General features: G+C 44.6%; 1 protein-coding gene across 2 annotated transcripts in view; it reads right to left on the minus strand.

The window, feature by feature from the left end:
* Positions 1 to 20,363, minus strand: part of DLEC1 (deleted in lung and esophageal cancer 1) — a 66,645-nt gene that overhangs the window by 35,944 nt on the left and 10,338 nt on the right. For both annotated transcript variants that reach the window (XM_011999505.1, XM_011999506.1), the window contains exons 3-9: positions 13,098 to 13,208; positions 10,538 to 10,737; positions 10,105 to 10,325; positions 9,005 to 9,083; positions 2,310 to 2,397; positions 1,303 to 1,476; positions 375 to 513 (exon numbers count right to left, since the gene is read on the minus strand). In XM_011999505.1, the coding sequence (XP_011854895.1) occupies positions 375 to 513; positions 1,303 to 1,476; positions 2,310 to 2,397; positions 9,005 to 9,083; positions 10,105 to 10,325; positions 10,538 to 10,737; positions 13,098 to 13,208 (1,012 nt within the window). The remainder of the gene's footprint in view (positions 1 to 374; positions 514 to 1,302; positions 1,477 to 2,309; positions 2,398 to 9,004; positions 9,084 to 10,104; positions 10,326 to 10,537; positions 10,738 to 13,097; positions 13,209 to 20,363) is intronic.

Here is a 20,363-nt window from a genome sequence, read left to right on the forward strand (position 1 = left end):
ACTACAGGCGCGTGCCACCCCACCCAGCTAATTTTTTGTATTTTTTTAGTAGAGACAGGGTTTCACCGTGTTACCCAGGATGGTCTCGATTCCCCGACCTCGTGATCCGCCCGCCTCGGCCTCGCAAAGTGCTTGGATTACAGGTGTGAGCCACTGCGCCCGGCTGTGGTACAGGTATTACTGACATAACCAGGACTGTAACACTGGTCCCCTTATACATCCATTCTCATTCAGGTTGTGGCAGTTGCATAGAGAGTTTACAACACTCTGCGTTCTGCGTGTTTCCAATCATAGGTATACTCTAGCAAGTTCCTCTGGGGGTTATTTCCTTTGATAGATTTGTAATTTTTCCAGTTAGCAACCTGTGATCACTCACCTTGAAACTTAGTGGTGGCCAGCTTGTTTTGGGAATAATGCAGAACCTGCCAACACTGAAACCCACATTTTTGCAGATGAATCTGGTCATCTTGACTCCCCCAATGAGGCAGTAACCACAGTCCAACACCGGTGACACTGTATCCACAGAAGAATATATGCAAGAGAAACAACAGGTCACTCTGAATGGGCCCTACTGTCATGGTTCTCCTGAGGTCCAGCCAGAGATCAGGACAGCTGGTCCCAGCCCAGCACCCTACGCAGAGAGGATGAGTGGGGACATGTCCTGACCCTGCACCCACTTGGGCTCTGCCCAGGCTGCTGCTAGCCACATGGCAATAGTGCCATGGGACTCTACTCACTCCTGGCTAGAGCAGCAGAAGTCAGTGCCCATTGTGGATTAATGCTCAGCCAGGGCCATCCAGCATGGCCCTTGAGGACTATGGCAGAAGTAAGGGGGATCACAGTCCCAAATTCCAGCCTATGCCCAGCTGGAGAAGCTTGTCACTGAGGGAGCCCAGCTGAAGCCAGCTTTGCTAAGGACGCCTACCCCTACAGCCACGAGGACAACACCTGTTAGGACTCCTCAGGGTGCACAGGCACCTATTCCTTGCCCACTGTGGCACAGGTCCTCTCAGGGGTATTCATAAGTCAGCAAAACCTATGGTGGGGTTAGCTGGACTGTTGGCCTCCTCCTCTGCTGTGAGTCAACCTCCACTGAGAAAACCCAAAAGCAAGCAGGATAATCATGGCTTGACACTGTGGATAGCTACAGAAGCTGCTAGCAGTTTCCTCTGTAGGACCCACGGACCCTGCCCAAGAGAATCAAGCTGCGTGCTGCTACAAAGGGAACGTGAGAGGCAGGCAGTCCTTATGGGGACTCTCCAACCTTAACTGAATCTGTGGGAAGATGCGGTGCACACTCACATGTCAGCACGGGGGGTGGCCTCCGGGCCTGCAGGGGGATCAGAAGGGTGTGAGCTGACTGGGTCTCCACTAAAATAAAATCATCAAAATCCCCAAGGCAGTCAGGAAAAAACTGGACAATGTACTGGCAGGTCATTCCAGGAGCCACCATTCCACCTTTTCCTGGGAACATCCCTGTGCATGACAAAAGTGACAAGTGAGGATCCAGGCAGCAGCCAGCCACCAGGGCTTGAGCTCAGCTGGTACAGACCCCAGCCACGACTGGGGCTGGCTCTGTAAGTGCCTTCTGGGCCAAAGCAGTGCTGACGGCAGGATAAGGGCACACGACGGGAGCAGGCTGAAAGGGTGTCAACTCCAGGTAAGCACGCCAGAGCCTGGGGGGAGATGACCCTATCCATCTGGAAAGGTCAGGCGGGGCCATGCCTGGCCCTTTGGCTTAGAATTTCTATGGTGGGCAGCAGATAAACTTTTGAGATTTCTGAACAGGGGTGACATGATCAGAGTTGTTCTTGAGACAAACACTGTGACACTAAAGTAGGAAGGCTGACTGGGGGCTGCTGCTGGCACTTAAGTGAGGAGTGGAGAGGGCCTGATTGAGGAGAGTGGCAGCACAAGGAGTGGGGAGATGGCAGCACCAGTGCCTGTGTGGAGGTGGTCAGGAGAATGGAGCTGTCAAGGCTCTGAGGACGCATTGCTGGTGGAGCATGAGGGGCCCTCAGGGACTGCTGATGGGGGGAGTCTGGAGCTGGGCTCTGGACTCAGGGCGGGAGTCAGCAACTGGTGGCAAGCTCAGCAAGTGACTTTGAGGCAATCTACACTACTACTGCTACTGCTACTACTACTACTACCACCACCACCACCACCACTACTACTATTACCACCACCACCACCACTACTACCAACACTACTACCATCATTACTACCACCATTACTACTACTACCACTACTACTAATACCACCACTACTACTACCACTACTATTACTGAACTTACTGATACTGAACTTACCCAGTCCTAGAGCAAAGTATGGCGTGGAAGGTGGGAGGACTCGCAGGTAGCGACTGGTCGTGGTGGTGTTCTGCAGCGCGATTACCATCTGTTGAAAGGTAAGATGATCTATTTTAGACACCAACACTTATGGACGAAATGATACAATGTTCAGGATTTACTCTAATATGGAAAGGGGGAAGAAGTAGAAATGAAATAGGCTTGGCCACATGTTGGTAATGGTCGAAGCTGGCTGAGGGGTACATGGGGATTCATTACGCCATCCTATGTACTTTTGTTTGTTTTGGGAAGTTTCCATAGTAAAAAATAAAATACAGGCCAGGTGCGGTGGCTCACGCCTGTAATCCCAGCACTTTGGGAGGCTGGGGCAAGTGGATCACCTAAGGTCAGAAGTTTGAGACCTGCCTGGACAACGTGAAGAGGCTCTGTCTCCACAAAAAAAAAAAAATTAGTTTAAAATTTTAAAAATAAATAAATAAAATGCAAGGTAAAAATGAAGGCAGGAATAGATCTGACCTATTGTTTAAAATAATAACTAATATTTATGAGCATCTGCTCTGTGCCTCCTGAACCTCACAACAACCAGGAAATGTGGGAACTGTTTCTATCTCACAGCTGAAGAAACTGGAGTTCAAAGAGGCACCAGTGAGGTTTGAGCCTAGGATATCTGGTTCCAAAGTTTTGCTCACCTCCCCTCTTACTTACTGTCTTCCTCACCACGTATCTCTTTGAACCATTCTTCCCATGGACACGAAAGGTGTTATGGCACCTCTATGTCAGGATGTAATTGGGCCTCTTATGTAACACATTCACCCCTTTAAACCCCACTTTCTTTTCTCCCACCCCAGACTGGGAGACCACAAAGGGCAAGGTCTAGACCTAACCCTCCAACGGCACCCAACACAGTGTGTAGCACAGCAATACAGGTACGCTGTTGCGGGAAGTCAGGGACCCTGAACAGAGGCACTGGCTGAAGCCGCACCAGAAGAACATAAATTGTGAGGATTTCATGGACACTTATCACTTCCCCAATCAATACCCTTGTGTTTTCCTATGCCTATCTTTACTTTAATCTCTTAATCCCATCATCTTCTTTGTAAGCTGAGGAGGAGGAATGTCACCTCAGGACCCTGTGATTGTATCAACTGCACAAATTGTTTGTAGAGCATGTATGTTTGAACAATATGAAATCTGGGCATCTTAAAAAAAGAACAGGATAACAGCGATGTTCAGGTAACAAGAGAGGTAACTTTGAACTGGCCACCGGTGAGCCAGATGGAACAGAGCTATATTTCTCCTCTCTCATAAGCAAATAGGAGAAATATAGCTGAATTCTTTTTCTCAGCAAGGAATATCCCTGAGAGAGAATGCGCCCTGAAGGTAGGCTTATAGAGGGCCCTTTTTAAGGCGTCCAGTCTTTTATGGTCGAAGCCGAAGGGATGAAATAAGCCCCGTCTCCTGTAGCGCTCCCAGGCTTATTAGGACGAGGAGAATTCCCACCTAATTCTGGTCAGACAGGTTATCTGCTCTCAAACCCTGTTTCCTGATAAGATGTTATCAACGACAAAGCGACAAAGCGTGCTGAAACTTCATTAGCAATTTTAATTTCACCTCATCTGGTGGTCCTGTGATCTCGCCCTGCCTCCACTTGCTTTGTGATATTTTATTACTTTGTGAAGTATGTGATCTCTGTGACCCACATCCTATTCATGCACTCCCTCCCCTTTTGAAAATCACTAATAAACCTTGCTGGTTTTACGGCTGGGGGAACATCACGGATCCTGCCAACATGTGATGTCTCCCCTGGACACCCAGCTTTAAATTTCTCTCTCTTGTGCTCTTTCCCTTTATTTCTCAACGCAGTCGAGACACTTAGGAAATAGAAAAGAACCCACGTTAAACATCGGGATTGGGTTCTCCCAATAGTACACATCTTTTGTTAATGTTTTGTGACATGTTACACTAGAAAACAATGTATAAATTATAACATGACAGAAGCCATGTTTCCATCACCCAGCTTAAGAAATAAAACATTACAGATAAAGTTGAAATCCTCTACCAGCGCCCCCCCCACCAGATAAAAATCGACATAAATATGAAGTATGTCTTCGTATTTTTATTTATAGGTTTGTATTCCTAAATCAGCGTTTACATCAATTTTTGGCCAACACTACATATTACACCAATCCACCTGTGAAACAGCTGGTAGGAACTAGGGTGTGAGCACCATGGGATGGTATCGTCACAATTACCAAGGCTTTCACTAGTGGTCAACTGAAATGAGGAGCAGGTAGAAGGCCAGGCAGTGAAACATGGTAGCTGTGGTGGCTGCAAGGTTTGGGACAGTGATCATTATAAGGATTGTGGCACGGGCTGGCTTTCCTTAACAGCACTGGAAGCTTTGGAGGAAAAAAAATAATAGGCTTAGGAAAGCCAACTGCCAACTCAAGGCCTGCTGTGAAGACATTCCTTGCATTCCTGGGTTTCAAAGAATTGACTCTGTGTGTGTGTGTGTGTGTGTGTGTGTGTGTGTGTGTGTGTGTGTTGTTCCTTACTGTTTGGTTTGGTTTGCTGTTTCTTACCTAGTATTTCTGCACCTATGTTCTTAAGCAAGACTTACATGTTTTTATTTGGTGTCAAGGTAATTAGGCTTATTACATAATAACGATGGTACATTCCCTCTTTTTCTAGTCTCTGAAACAGTTTCATAAATAGAGAATAGCTTGAATGTTTCATAGTCTGTACCCGCAAAATGATCTGGGCCTGGTGTTTCTTTTTGTGGAAAGTTTTTTGTTTTTTTAAAGTTGTTTTCTTCTAAGTTGGACAGCCACATGGTTTAAAGAGTCAGAGTTCGACAAGGTTTTGAAAATAGAAATACCGCCCTCTTCCCCGGCCCCACCCTGCCATTTCCCACTCCCCAAAGATAAACACTTTTTCCTCCTTTAGCTGATTATTTTGGTATTTATTTCCATGTCTCCAAATAGTATACTAGTTTTGTTCAGTTTTAGGTATTAGTTATGGATGGAGGATATGGATAGTCTCTCTTCCGTCTCCCATATCTGACTCACCATATGACACGCCCTTCCTATTCCCCATCTTTCCAATCTAGTTATATCATACTACTGGTTAGATTAGTAATTCATGTTATATTCAAGTTACTAAGTAATGCTATTCACAGTTGAGCACGAGGTCATTCCTTTCCCTGCCTTGTACAATTTTTGGTTTTCCTGGAGTAAATAATCAACTAATTATTTTGTTAGCTTTGTACTTACCAATAATTCAATCCTTCTCCACCACCCGACGAATATCTCCTCCAAATATCCAGATGTATCAGGGACTCTTCCTAACGTCATCTTCATAAATCAACCTCTCATAGAGCCTTCTGGCCTCTTCTAATCTGGGCTAGTTGTCCACTACACCTACTGCTATCATATAGGATAACTTCTGTAGCAGTTTTAAGACACATCCATAAGTTCTTTGACACTGTTCTCATGAGAGATGAAGTCTAGGCTGGACACTGGCTCACACCTGTAATCCTAGCACTTTAGGAGGCTGAGGCAGGTGGATTGCTTGAGCTCAGGAGTTTGAGACCACCTGGGCAACACAGCAAAAACTCTTCTGTACAAAATATACAAAAAATAGCCAGGTGTGGTGGCATGCACCTGTAGCCCCAGCTTCTCGGGAGGCTGAGTTGGGAGGAGTTGCTTGAGCCCAGGAGGCAGAGGTTGCAGTGAGCCAAGATCATGCCACTGCACTCCAGCCTGGGCAACAGCCAGACCTTATTTCAAAAAAAAAAAAAGGTTTAAAAAAAAAGAGATGAAGTCTACATATCTTCCCTTGAATCTGGACCAACCTTACTGATTTGTTTGTAATCTACGGCATGCAAAGAATGTAGTGCTGTGCAACTTACAAAATTAGGTCATAAAATGTGATGCAATCTCCTTCTTGCTTGCTAGGATACTCACTTAGAAGTGCAGATCCTTGGCCAGGTACAATGGCTCACACCTGTAATCCCAGGACTTTGGGAGCCCGAGGCAGGTGAATCATCTGAAGTCAGGAGTTCAACACCAGCCTGGGCAACATGGCAAAACCCTCTCTCTACCAAAAATATAAAAAATTAGCCAGGTGTGGTGGTGCATACCTGTAATCCCAGCTACTCGGGAGGCTGAAGTGGGAGAATTGCTTGAACCCAAGAGGCAGAGGTTGCAGTGAGCCAAGATCCTGCAACTGTACTCCAGCCTGGGCAACAGAGCAAGATTCCATCTCGAAAAAAAAAAAAAAAAAGTGCAGATACTCACTTGCATGTCATGTAAAAGCCTGATTAACCTGAGATTGCCATACTATAAGGAAGCCCAGCCCACATAGAGAAGCTATGTGGTGTAGACAGATGTTCTGGTAGACAGCCTCAGCAGTCTATCTACAACAGCATCAGCAGCATCAACCCCACCTTTTATGTCACTCCTAAGCACTGACTCTCTCCAGCAATGGCCTCAGACATTGTGGAACAAGCCATTCCCAATGTGCTCTGTCTGAATTTTTCACCCAAGGAATTTGTAAACATGATAAAATGATTGTTTTAAGTTGCTGAGCTTTGGGAAATTTTGCTTTGCAGCAATATTAACTGCAAAATCTCTTAAGAGTTATTAACCTGGAGATTTCCTTCACCTCTCCCCTATGTTGGATCTCTTGGTACCACATTCTATGCCTTTCTCTTCTTTGGTTTCCTCATTTCTATTAGAGAAGAATGTTCCCTGGGAGGCTCCTGAGAAAGGGTACATGGGACATAAATTTTTAAGGACTGAAAATCTGTAATGTTTTTATCCTTACACTTTATAGTTTATCTGGGTAAATAACTGTTATGAACATCAAAGGGATGAGAAGTAGGCAAAGATCAGAGGAAAGACTGTTCCATGGCAGTCTATGTCTACCTCATCTACAGCCCCAGGATCTCCAGGCTCTGAGCACAGGCTTCCACAGCAGGCATCTGCAAGCCCTGAAGAAGAATATCTTCCATATGTCCATGAGCAGCTCTCCCTTTTCCCTATTCTACTCCCTGACATGATTTTAGCTCCCTTCCTCTGGGTGTTTGCCAGCTTCTACAACTGTCCTTAAAATGTGATGGCCAGACACAGAAGTCCCAGACACAGAAGTCCCAGACACAGAAGTGCAAAAGACAACACATTACTGTTAAGTCCATGGAGTAAGCAAAATGCTTCCTCTAATGTTCAGCATGTAGAGCTACCATATTGGTCTGCTTTTTGCCATGAGTGGTTGAGACATTCCTAAAGAATTATGGATATGCAAGTGTTCTTTAAACTGTAAAGTGCAATCCGTGTGTGTGTGAAGGGATTGTTATCATTAGGCCTAGTTGTCTTTGCACCTGGTGAGCAGAGTTGGCGACGGCTAAGCTTGGTCTCGACCTGATTCCCCAAGATGGTGGGAGGCTTTTAAAAGAAAGAAACTGAGAAAAAGGAACATAGAAAGTCTCTGCTCTTGCAGGCATTATTGGATATACTGTTAAGACGTAGAGGACGGTAAGAAGGAAAGGGGGTTCAAATATGTATATGTATTTGCTTATGGCTCAAAAAGAAACAATGGAAGAACACAAACTAACAGAAATAGTTACCTATAGATATCAGGAAAGTATAAGAAAGAGGAGGAGATAGGAATCAAAGTTAGAGGGAAAGTTTTGTTTCTGTTTTTTAAATGGAAAATCAAGCTAATAAATGTAAATGGAATAATAAAATTAGAAATTACCATTTTGTAAGCCCTTTGGCAGTCATCTAGGCTGTTAACTATTAAGTGCAAGTTTGATAAGAACTTTATAGGGAATGAATCAGACTTTCAACACCTGATGCCATTCATAACTGACCATGGGACACCCAGATCCCACGCTTCCTCCTGATGCCATTCATAACTGACCATGGGAAACCCAGATCCCACGCGTCCTCCTAATGGAATGCAATAAGAAATACACAGTACCACCAAAGAAGTATTCTTGTCAAAAAAGAGGAAAAGTGGAACTTGAATCTCATCAAATCTCTCTATATAATGACCAGTTTGTGGAAAATACGGAAGATAAAAGAACACGTTTAATGTCACCACAATAATGCAATTAGCCAAATGCAGGGTGTATGGAATTGCAGTTTCTTCAACAAATAAATGGCATTTTTAAAAAGCAAGAGGTGGGAGAGGAATTATTATCAACTAAAGGAGAATTAAGAGGTACTTTAATCAAATGCAATGTTTAGATTTCTGATGCAAAGAAACCAAATATAAATTGACTTTTGTTTAAAACAAATGAAGATCAGACACAGACGGATATTAGTTGATATTAAGGAATCATTATTAATATGGCTGGGGGTGACAGTGGTACTATGGTTACTTTTTAAAACGCTTATCTGTTAGGGATACTAATTGATGTATTAACTGAAGAATGACGTGATATCATATTTTCCTTACATGACTCCAGCACATACATGTGCGTATAGACACACACATGAAGAGGTTGTAGGAGTAATAGATAAAACCACATTGGCAAAATGTAGATAACTGTTGAAGCTGTATGTTGGGCACATGAGGAGTTGTTATAGTCTTTTCCCTAGTTTTGTGTACAGTTGAAAATTTCCATAATAAAGACTTTTTAAAAATAAGAAAGCAGATGGGGTGGGAGCTGTAAAGAAACGAATGTCTACCTCGTAAACTGGACCAATTTCATAATCTGTGAAAAACCCAATTGGTGGCTTAGCTAGAAACACTGGAGTATCAGCACAACTGTGGGATGAGAAAAGAGGGGAGAAGGTTGTTAGTTTCATCCATACAATGAAATAGTAGGCAGTGACTGATTAATGTAAAAATAAATACAGAAAGGTCATCAAAGACATTCACAATATGCCATTTGTTGGGGTTTTCTTGGATCTTATTGTTAATGCAGATTATAAAATAATTTTACAGTATGATCCAATCTTTATGAAGACATATTTCGTTTTCAATATGCACAGGGAAAACTCTACATGTTTAAACACTAATAGGTAACTAGGTTTTTAATGTAGGTATCTCAAATATTTGTCTTCTCTAATCTTTTCCTCTCCTCTCCTCTCCTCTCCTCTCCTCTCTCCTCTTCTCTTCTCTTCCTGACAGGGTCTCACTCCGTCACCTAGGCTAGAGTACAGTGGCACAATCCTGGCTCACTGCAGCCTCTACATCGCTGTGCTCAGGTGATCCTCCCACTTCCGCCTCCCAAGTGGCTGGGATCACAGGTGCATGCCACCACGCCCAGCTAGTTTTTGTATCTAATTTTCCTTAATAAAAAAAATTAGAGGTCTAATAAAGAAATGTTAATAGTTTTAGGCTTATTAAAATTATGAACCCATGAAGCAACTTATTACTTTCATAAGGACAATTACTTATATATAGGCAAAGGCACTCTTCAAGAAAAATCACAGTTTACACTAATTATTTATAATTAATCAAATTTCAAATGCTGTTATTATTCAAGACCTATGCCTCTAATGGGATTGCTTCCATTTGACCCAGATTGCTCCAATGTAAATAAAAGGCCAACACCAACCCCTATTTCTCAAGACCTCTGGCAGGTCAGAAAAGCATAAACCCAGGACTCTGGAGAAGGTCCAAAGGCCACATCAGTAGGTGACCCTGCAGCCCTGCTCTGTTCTGATACTGCTACTCTGCCTCGAAAGTCTAGGGACCTCTACAGCCAGACCAAACAGAGGACCATCTAGGTTAACTCTAAAGGGGCAGGTTTTCTGAGAGTTCAAGTCAGGGAAAGGCATACCTCTGTTCTGGCTCTGTACTCTGGAATTCTCCTATCCGTGCTGGCTTCTTTGGAGGAAAAATAAGAGACTTGCCTCCATATGGAGTGTTAGGAGGAAAAAAACGGGGATTTTTTAGGAAGTGATTCCGACTCTCCATTCTGGCAAGCAGAAGTCGGTCTAGTTCTCTCTGTGGCACACGTAAGTGGTTCATCCAGTTTTTATTCTTGGGTTGACTTGCTTTCTTTGAAACATACAAAAGCATAGAGTCAATGACAGGCAAAGGAACTGTGCATGTTGACATCTTGACCAATTGCATGACCCATAGATGGCCAACAGAAGCTCTACTCTATTTTGCGATAGATTCATCACAGCTTCTCATGTCATCTGAATGCCTCCCCCTTCATTGCCTCTCTGTCCCCCCAAACACTGCTGTGCACAGGCTTCCAAACTGACCTTGAGAGGTTCTCTGGTCCTTTGTTTGGCCTTAGGAGTTAAACTCCACGTCAGGCTGTCCACAGTGTGGTCTAACTCATCTTCGAACTCAGCAAGCTTCTTCCTGCATGAATCTTCAAGCTTCTTGTTTAGCTCTTTCTTTGGGATGGAATGCTTCTCACAGCTAAATGTCAGTTTGGAATATCCAGGTAGGGAGATGCCTACAGCATCAAGGGAACAAATTGAATTACTATAGCAAGGTGAGGAGGTGGGCATTCCTAAGATGCCCAAATAAAACCACCAAAGCCACAGTTACCTTGATCTTTCTCTAAACTTTCACATTTACCACACTAGCTATAATTGCTCTTCAACATATGAATTACTCCTGGAACTTATTCTATGTATTCGAAATGGCCAGGCATGGTGGCTCACACCTATCATCCCAGCACTTTGGGAGGCCAAGGTAGGAGCATCACTTGAGCCCAGGAGTTGACACCAGACTTGGCAACACAGTGAGAGTAAGACCCCATCTCTACCAAAAATAAATTGAAAAATGTGCTGAGTGTGGTAGTGCATGCCTGTGGCCCTACATGCTCAGGTGGCTGAGTGGGGAGAATTACTTCAGCCCAGGAGGCCAAGGCTGCAGTGAGTTATGGCTGTGTTCTGCGCTCCAGCCTGGGCAACAAAGCAAGACTTGGTCTCAAAAACAAACAAACAAACAACAACAAAAGTTAGGACTAGAGTGTCAGAATATTTTCCGACACGGTCAAAGAACATGAGTAGACCACTGTCACACACACATGCATGTACACACACCCCACACATGAGCACGCTTTCTGAAGAGCTCACATGTATACACACCCCATACACGAGCTTTCTGAAGAGCCCACAGAAGGAATGAAAGTTTGTAGGAGCTTTTTACACCCTTAAGATCATCCCCCGTCCCCTGGCTGAGCGCAGCGGCTCACGCCTGTAATCCTGGCAATTTGGGAGGCTGAGGCAGGTGGATCACTTGAGGTCAGGAGGTCAAAACCAGCCTGGCCAACATGGTGAAACCCTGTCTCTACTAAAAATACAAAAAAATTATCCAGGCAAGATGGAGGGCACCTGTAATCCCAGTTACTCAGGAGGCTGAGTCTGAGGCAGGAGAATTGCTTGAACCCAGAAGGCAGAGGTTGCAGTAGATCACGCCACTGTACTCAAGCCTGGGTGACAGAGCAAGACTCCGTCTCAAGACAAAAGAAAAAGAAAAAGAAAATCCCCCCCAAAGGTTAAATGAGAGCATTCATTGCTAGCAATAATGCAATCAAATGGATACCATCATAAATCTCTTAGCACAATGCCTGGTTACTTCTCAATACGTGTTAGCCCTATTCTTATTGACCTGCATAAGATAGTGAGTTTCCAACTAACTTTAAAATACTAAGTGGCGGCCAGGCACAGTGGCTCACGCCTATAACCCAGCACTTTGGGAGGCCGAGGCAGGTGGATCACCTGAGGTCAGGAGTTCGAGACCAGCCTGACCAGTATGGAGAAACACCATCTCTACTAAAAATACACAATTAGCTGGGCACAGTGGCGCATGCCTGTAATCCCAGCTACTTGGGAGGCTGAGGCAGGAGAATCACTTGAACCTGGGAGACGGAGGTTGCGGTGAGCCGAGATCATGCCATTGCACTCCAGCCTGGGTGACAAAAGCGAAACTCTGCCTCAAAAAAAAAAAAAAAAAAAAGAAACTAAGTGGCTTAGTACTCCGTGACACTTGATTCTGCTACCTCTTTCTTGCCTTACTTCCCTATGCAGCTCAGACCATCAGTGGAACTCTCCCTAGGAGCACCCTCAATTTTCTAGATCCCAATCTTCCCACCCCAAACACCTTCTCGGCCCCAGAAAATCAAACAGTCCCTCAACCGGAGCTGTGGGAGAGCTTGTCTTCTGAGCCCAGCATGCTAGGCAATCCTGATATCTGTCCACAGAATCCACGTAGGGACTTCTCCCTATCCACATGGGGACTCTTCCAAAAGTCTAACTCCCTGCTTAAGCCCACATCACAGCCTCCCACCCCACTCATTCTCAGAATATCTTGCCTCCCATATCACAGGAAACTGGCCCAATGTCACATACATGTGCATACCCTCTCTGCCTCTCTACCTAGCCTTCCCTATATTCTGAGAGGATGAGAAGCTGCACTCTTCATGCATGGGAAAACCCATAGGTCCATGTTCCAACTCATCAGGAACATGCTCCCTTGCTTATCTATGTCTTCAGTTTTTCCTTCTCTCGGTTTTTCAACTACAACTCCAAACATTTACATAACTCTTGGTGTTGGGCAGCAGATGTGGGCATCATAGTCCACATGGAGAAGACTGGGCTTCAGTCATACAGGCTGGGGAGCACTAGTGAGAAACTGGCATGCTCAGATGCTCAGATTTGACTTTCCCAACAGTCACCATCGAATTAAAGAAAAGGGGGAAAAAAACCTCTGAGCAAGGAAATGGCAGCAGAGGTGGCCAGTGTGGCCCTGCTACTGCAGAACTTCCCCCAAATGATATCAGAAGTGCTGAGAGCACAGAAGCATTACCTTTAGGTGCAGGGTGAAACGGCACTGTATCGGTGTAGTAATCTTCTGGGGAGATCAAACGATGTTTCCGTAGCAACTCGCTGTCTATACACCATCTGAAGACACTCTTCACTTCATAGAAGGGAAGGGGAGAACAAGGTGTTTCCAGACAGACTGACCTTGAAGAACCCACACCCAAACTTTCTTCATCTTCCAAGTCTAAACTATCTAACAAAATTCCTTCTCAGAACCCTGTGGGAATGTTGAGATTTAAGAAGCTAATCAAGTATCTATCAGCCACTTACAAGAGGTCAACCATTGGGCAAAGCTGTGTTGTATTATCTGAGCTAAAATACTGTTGCAGAGAAGTCTACAAGAAAACAGGATTATGAGAAATACGGTAGATTGAATAAATGGTCCCAATTCTTCATTCCTGTCTGTATCCAGGCTCTTGACTGTGTAACTCTGCAGTGCCTGCTACTAGAGATAGTGCACTTCTTCACCCCTGACTGTGGCCATGTGACGTGCTTTGGCCAATGAGATGTTGGCAAAGGCTTGAAATGCACTTGTGCAGCTGAGCCTTCCCTCTTGTGGCTTTGCCATCATTGTGACAAGAGCTTCCCTGTCCCTTCATCTTAGACCCCAGAGGGAATCCAGAGCAGACCTGAGCCTGACCTACACAAGGAGACACGCCTAGCTGGACCCACAGCTTAGAGCCAGTCCAGCCAGCCAAGCCCAGCCAGCTCGGCCAATTCCCCACTGACCTGCAGACACAGGAGAGAGAAAATCTCAAGAGAGGGAAGGTGATAATTAACGTCTATGGGTGATGAGCCCAGAAATAGTAGCTTTTTATAACATATTTTTATAACATATAAATAACATTATTTATAAGCATTCCAAAGAATTAAAACTAGCAATGGCTACCTTTGGCAAGTGGACTGAGGTTGGAGAGGTGAGGTGGAAAAGGCTTTTTTAAAAATAGACTTTATTTTTTAGACCAGTTGTAGGTTTGCAGCAAAATTGAGAGGAAGGTGCAAAGATTCCCCATATACCTCCTGCATGCACAACGTTCCCCATTATCAACATCCCCCACCAGAGTGATACATTTGTTACTCCTGAAGAACCTACATGGACACATTACTATCACCCAAAGTCCTTGTTTACATTACAGGTCACTCTTGGTGGTGTACATTCTGTGCATTTGTGCAAATTTATAATGTACAGGTGGAGGCTTTTTATTCTTCATTAGAAGTTCTTCTAAACTATTTGATTTTTAAAAGCCATATATATTTATTACTTTGATAAAAATTAAAGAAAAAATAGGAAGATATAAGACATTTTCAGCTTTTACACAGTTTTATTATCACTTATCAATTCTTGATAGGCAATGCCAGCCTGGGAGTGGGCATTTCCACACTGTAAACAAGAGAGCCACTTAGCCACCCGCATCGGTCCTGGCCTCAGGTAGGGGACAGTGCAGCCACGCTCAAGAGCAAGCGGCTGTGTCCGGTTTTGCGGGGCAACCTAGAGCACCAGAAAGTAGTGTCACACAGGGGATCAGGACTGGGCAGAGACAGCACTGAAAAATCTCATTCCCCTTCATCCCATCCCTCAACAGATGTTTCCAGGCAAGAAGATATGGGAGTGTTTGTAAGAGTGAATGGAGTAAGCAAATATTACCAGGGGAGCTTTTGGATATTCTTAGGGATGTATAATTTAAGTATACTTCACAATATTTCAGATACATCAAGAGGAATAAAGAATAATACAGTGAATATCCATGGACCCATAAGTCATTGCTAAGACAGTTAACCCCCACCATATTTTGAAGTTACAGATTCTTAAAAATAAAACTTCGCCTGGCCAACATGGTGAAACCCCGTCTCTAAAAAAACAAAAAACAAAAAACAAAACTTCTGCATGTCTTAAATATAACATGTCATATGTCATCACACCTATGTGATCCATGTAGTTCTAATCATCGATTCTTACTGCTTTTTAGTATACGATAGACAATAACCTACCTGTCCATTCCTCTAATGATGCACCCCTGAGCTGTCTCCAGGTGTTTGCTATTTCAAGCTTCTGAATACATTTTCTTGTCTGTACATACAAGACGCTCCCAACTGGACTTGTTGTCACCAATGAGGCCCACAAAAGGCAGTGGTCTCGCCCACTGACCTTCACCCCTTTCCCTGACGTCATCATCATCATTCTGTGTGAAAGGACATCCCTCTGGCTTTAATTTGCTGATCAGTAAGGATGAGCATTTTTATTTATTTTTCCATTTCTGCAAATTCCCATTCATGGGTTTTGCTCTTTCCTAAGTGAGCTGTTTGCCACTTTCTTATTGACTCCTAATTCTTTATGTATTCTGGATACTAAATCTGTTCGTTATATTTGCTTTTGTGTATTTTGTTTTCACTTTTTTTTTTTTTTAAAGTGAAAGCAAGTTTATTAAGGAATAATAAAGGAATAAAAGAATGGCTACTCTATAGGCAGAGCAGCCTGTTTTTATTTTTTATTTCAAAATAAAGAAGTTTAAAATGTAATGCAGTTGGCTGGGCATGGTGGCTCACGCCTGTAATCTCAGCACTTAGGGAGGCCGAGGAGGGCAGATCACTTGAGGTCAAGAGTTCGAGACCAGCCTGGCCAACATGGTAAAACCACATCTCTATTAAAAATATAAAAATTAGCCAGGCGTGGTGGCGCATGCCTGTAATCCCAGCTACTCAGGGGGCTGAGGCAGGAGAATCACTTGAACCCGGGAGAGAGAGGCTGCAGTGAGCCAAGACTGAGCCACTGCACTCCAGCCTGGGCAACAGAGTGAGACCCTGTCTCAAAAAAACAAAAACCAAAAACCACTAAATTTAACTACATTAATTTTTTTTGTTTGTTTTTTGGAGACAGGGTCTTGCTCTGTTGCTCAGGCTGCAGTGTGGTGGCACAATCTCAGCTTATTACAACCTCCACCTCCCTAGCTCAGGTGATCCTCCCATCTCAGCCTGCCAAGTAGCTGGGAGGCGCATGACACCACACTCAGCTATTTGTGTGTGTGTGTGTGTGTATATATATATATTTTTGTATAGAGATGAGGTTTCACCATTTTGCCCAGGCTGGTCTCAAACTCCTGGGCTCAAGTGATCCACCCAACTCGGTCTCCCGAAGTGCTGGAATTACAGGTGTGAGCCAGCATGATCATCCTGAATTTCTTAATGTTTTCGTCACTATTTGGGCTTTTAGGACCTTGTTAAAGAAGTCCTTTTGTCTCCGGAGCTCATGAAGATGCTTTCTCATAGTATCTTCTAGGCTTTAAAACATTCAGAGCTTATTTGCTGTGTGGTGTTGGCGAGGGCTCTAATTTTTCTCCCCGCAACCCGGATAACCAGGGTCACCCAGTTGACAGAGCTTTAGAGTCCATGTTGCTTTCCGTTGCTCACACTCTCACTGACTGCTCTGTTCATCTGCCTATCTCAGACTCACACCCTTTCTCCAGGACCACTCTCCTTCTGCTGGAAGTATGTTCTTCAGTGAGTTCCTTGAGTCTCACTCTCCTGAGTTTCCTGTTGTGATAAATTCTGTTTCCCATCTGGAAATGCCTTTACCATGAGCAGATGCTTGAACAACCATCTATTTCAATGCCTGATTCTAAGCTGACGGTGAAGAGTTCCAAGTCACACTCACTGTATCACATGGCTTCCCGCTCCTACTATGGCCACTACAAAGTCTACTCTCAGTCTCAGCATCTGCTCTCTGTAATTCGTGTTTTTTCCTTGGCTGCATTTAAGATGTCCTCTTTGCGCTTAGTGTCCTGCAGTTTCATTATGATATGGATGTGGATTTCTGTGCTTCCTGATTCTGTGTTCAGGCTTTCATAAGTTACAGAAAATTCCTGGCCATTGTCACTTCAAGCCTCATGTCCCCACACTTCTCTGTTTAAATGTGTGCTGTGCCTCATCCTGACCTCCACACTTCTTATGTTTCATGTTTTCTATCTCTTTGGCTCTCTAGTGTGCATTTCTTCTGATTTTCTTTTCCATCTACTAATTCAAAATCTCTGTAGCCAAAATGGATCTGTTGTTAAACCCATAGTTTCATCTATTGTACTTGTCATTTCCAGATGTTCTCTTTGATTCCTCCCCAGTCTGCCAGGTCATTTTTAGTGGTCTTGTGGCTCCTAGTTCAGGCTGTTTCCTTCCTTTAGTCTGCAAATATCTCAAGCATTCTTAGTTTAATTTAGGATGTCAAAGGCTGGGTTCTCAGAGGTTCAGTTCCGCTGTGGTTCTGCTGACTTACTCGTGGTGGCTTTTTCTATATATGCTTGGTAATTTTACCTGTGAGCTCACGTTTAGCTGGTTTTAATCTGTGGAAATCCAGAGAGACCTGGGTGTGCTGGGAGCAGCCACCTACCATGCATGTTCTCACTAAGTTTGCAAAGAACACCATTCTTTTAACCTGAGCCACTTCTCAGGGCTGTGCTTATAGCAAGTGGCAATGAGGTCATGTTTCTTCTGGTCAAAGTGCAGGTTTGTTGATTGTCCACTGAAAAAGCAGTGAATTCTCCATCTCAGCATGCATCGGCCATGACACCAGCCCCACTGCTTGCACAGCATCTGCCTGGGCCCCTTGTGTCACCCCGTGGGAAACCTGTGCCAGCAAGAGGCTCATGCTGCTTGCTGTGCTCCAAGGACCCAGGAACCTCATGTCTTCAGTCAACATCTGTGAAACCCTAGGCTGGCAGGTTAGTCTATAAACAGAGTAAAAGCCAGACCCAGAAAAACGTCAGTCTCTCCAGGTGCCTGCACGCTGCCCTCATGGAGGCAGGAGAGCTCCTCAATGTGAGTTTTCCAGATCACGCAGCTGCCACCAACACAAACTTCAAACCTTTGTAATAGGAAGCTATGCTTACACATCTCAGGGGAGCTTTGGCCACCCCAATGCATGATCTCAGATAAACTTCCCTCTGGACTCCAGTGGACAGAGGCCTCATCGTCTTTGAGGGCACAGTTCCAACTCCACACCTCATGTGGTCCAAGGCTTCAGCTCTGTGCCACAAGTTGCTGGTCACAGGAAGCAGTGGTTCCTGCTTTTGGCTGATGCACCCACGGCCAGCCAGGGGTGTGGGGTTTCTCTCGGAATAAATGCCTTTAGAGGCTACGGTTCTGGTTTCAGCTCCCTCTTCATTTCTGGCCGTTGGGAGATTTCCCTTGCTTATTTGTGAGTTCAACTATGCACCTATCTGAACCGTTCCAGCAACATTCAAAGCTATCAAAGATTCTGCATTTCTCATAGAGAGAGCAGAGCTTGCTGTGCAGGTACTCGTGGTCCTGGGGAGTCTCCACCAACCTGCTTTCTATGTTGAGGTCCCACACCTTCACCGACAGGTGAAGGTCATCAGGTACTGCCCACTGTGGCTAAATCTTACATTAGGTATGGATGAAATTATTTATGAGAAGAAGGACCTGCTGCTGGGATCTTGAGGCTCTTCAAAAAACTTGGGAGTGCCTGTTGCACAGGGCCAAGGAGCCATGCTGTTCGGTCCATGGTCCCTTTGCTGCTACTGTAGACAAGCACGTTGCACTGGTGTGAGTGGAACTTGGCTGCCACAAAGACTTCCGTCAGCTCCTCCATGTTAGCCGGTTTGATGTCTGCCACATCAAAACGTCTATCTGTGATTTCTAAGTGTCATAAATTAATTCTCAGGTCATTGATAGTGCATAATTCTAAGTGGATCTTGAAGTCATCCATCTTCATCATTCAAGTTATAACTTTCTGCTCTTTTATCTCATCCACTTCTTTTCCATAATTTTATAGTTTTATCATTTGTAGAGAGTAGAAAATGAGCAGTGTTCTCTTGTAACCATCTAATTTTATTTTTTAATAAAATTTTAAATATATTTAAGTAATTTTAATATATTTATTAAAATTGCACTCCAGCCTGGGTGACGAAGTGAGACCCTGTCTCCAAAAAAAAAATTTTAATATATTTATATAATTTAAATATATTGTAATTTCAATTTCTAGACTTTCCTAATAGCCAAACCGTGGTTCATGACCTTTAAAGGTACTGTAAACATTATATTCTCCCCTAGAATGAGGACGGCTTTTGTTCTCTACTTCCTGCTGAAAAATAACTCTGCCCTCCTTGTCTCCTGCCACAGGAGCTCCAGAGTAATTAAACTCAACGGTGGAAATGATATCTGCTGCAGAGTGAGGCTATGTAGCCCCCTGGTCACTCACTGCTGGTCATCAAAGCCTCTTCTGGCCTCTCCCCCGCGGCGGATCTTCAGTCATGTCCTCCTCAATGGCCCCATCAACTTGTGAGAAGCACCATTGGAACTCATTGCCCACCAGCAGCAGCCGCCTCCAGCTCCTGTTATGGCAGCAGGCAGCGGCGACAGGTGGGGTTGGGCAGGGACCATGGCGGACCAGGGAGGAGGCTTCTGTGCCACTGCCGCTGAGCGAACAGTCCCGGTTGTCACCACCGCCCAAACAGAAGACTTGTTGGAAGTTTTCAAACTTTGTTGTTTGCCCCATTAGCCAAGATTGCTCCATGTCGTAAGACATGGTGCCAGCCAGGTGCGGTAGCTCACACCTATAATCCCAGCACTGTGGGAGGCCAAGGTGGGCGGATTGCTTGAGCCCTGGAGTTCAAGACTAGCCTGGGCAACACAGTGAAACCTCATCTCTACAAAAAATACAAAAATTAGTGGGGGTAGTGGTGCCCGTCTGTGGTTCCAGCTACTCCGGAGGCTGAGTTGGGAGGATCCCTTGGGAGGTAGAGGTTGCAGTGAGCCAGGATGGAGCCAAGGCTCTCCAGCAAAAAAAAAAAAAAAAAAAAAAAGGAGAAAGAGAGAGAGAGACATGGTGCCTTTGAATGGTCTTTCCTTTTGGAGGTCTCCCATAACCAACCTATCAGTGAAGACACACCTTCCCCCATCACATATGTTCATTGAGAGTTCCGTCAGGAAAACAGAAACCAATCTGTGTATATCAAATATTAAAGGTTTTCATACAGAGGATTGCAGACTGAGGGAAATAATGTCAGGGAAGCCATCTGCTATAGTTTAGGAGTTTGTTCCCTCAAATCTTATGTTGAAATTTGTTCCTAAGGTCGGAGGTGGGGCCCAATGGGAAGTGTTGGGTCATGGGAGTGGACCCCTCATGTGTAGATGAATGCCCTGGGTGCGGGCAGGCAGGGAGTGAGTCCTCACTATATTAGCTCACCTGGCCCCCCCGGCCCCCCACTCACACTTGCCTTCTCGCCATGTGATGCCTGCATGGCTC

This window comes from Mandrillus leucophaeus, unplaced genomic scaffold (assembly GCF_000951045.1).
Source record: "Mandrillus leucophaeus isolate KB7577 unplaced genomic scaffold, Mleu.le_1.0 Scaffold595, whole genome shotgun sequence".
NCBI classification, from domain to species: Eukaryota; Metazoa; Chordata; class Mammalia; order Primates; family Cercopithecidae; genus Mandrillus; species Mandrillus leucophaeus.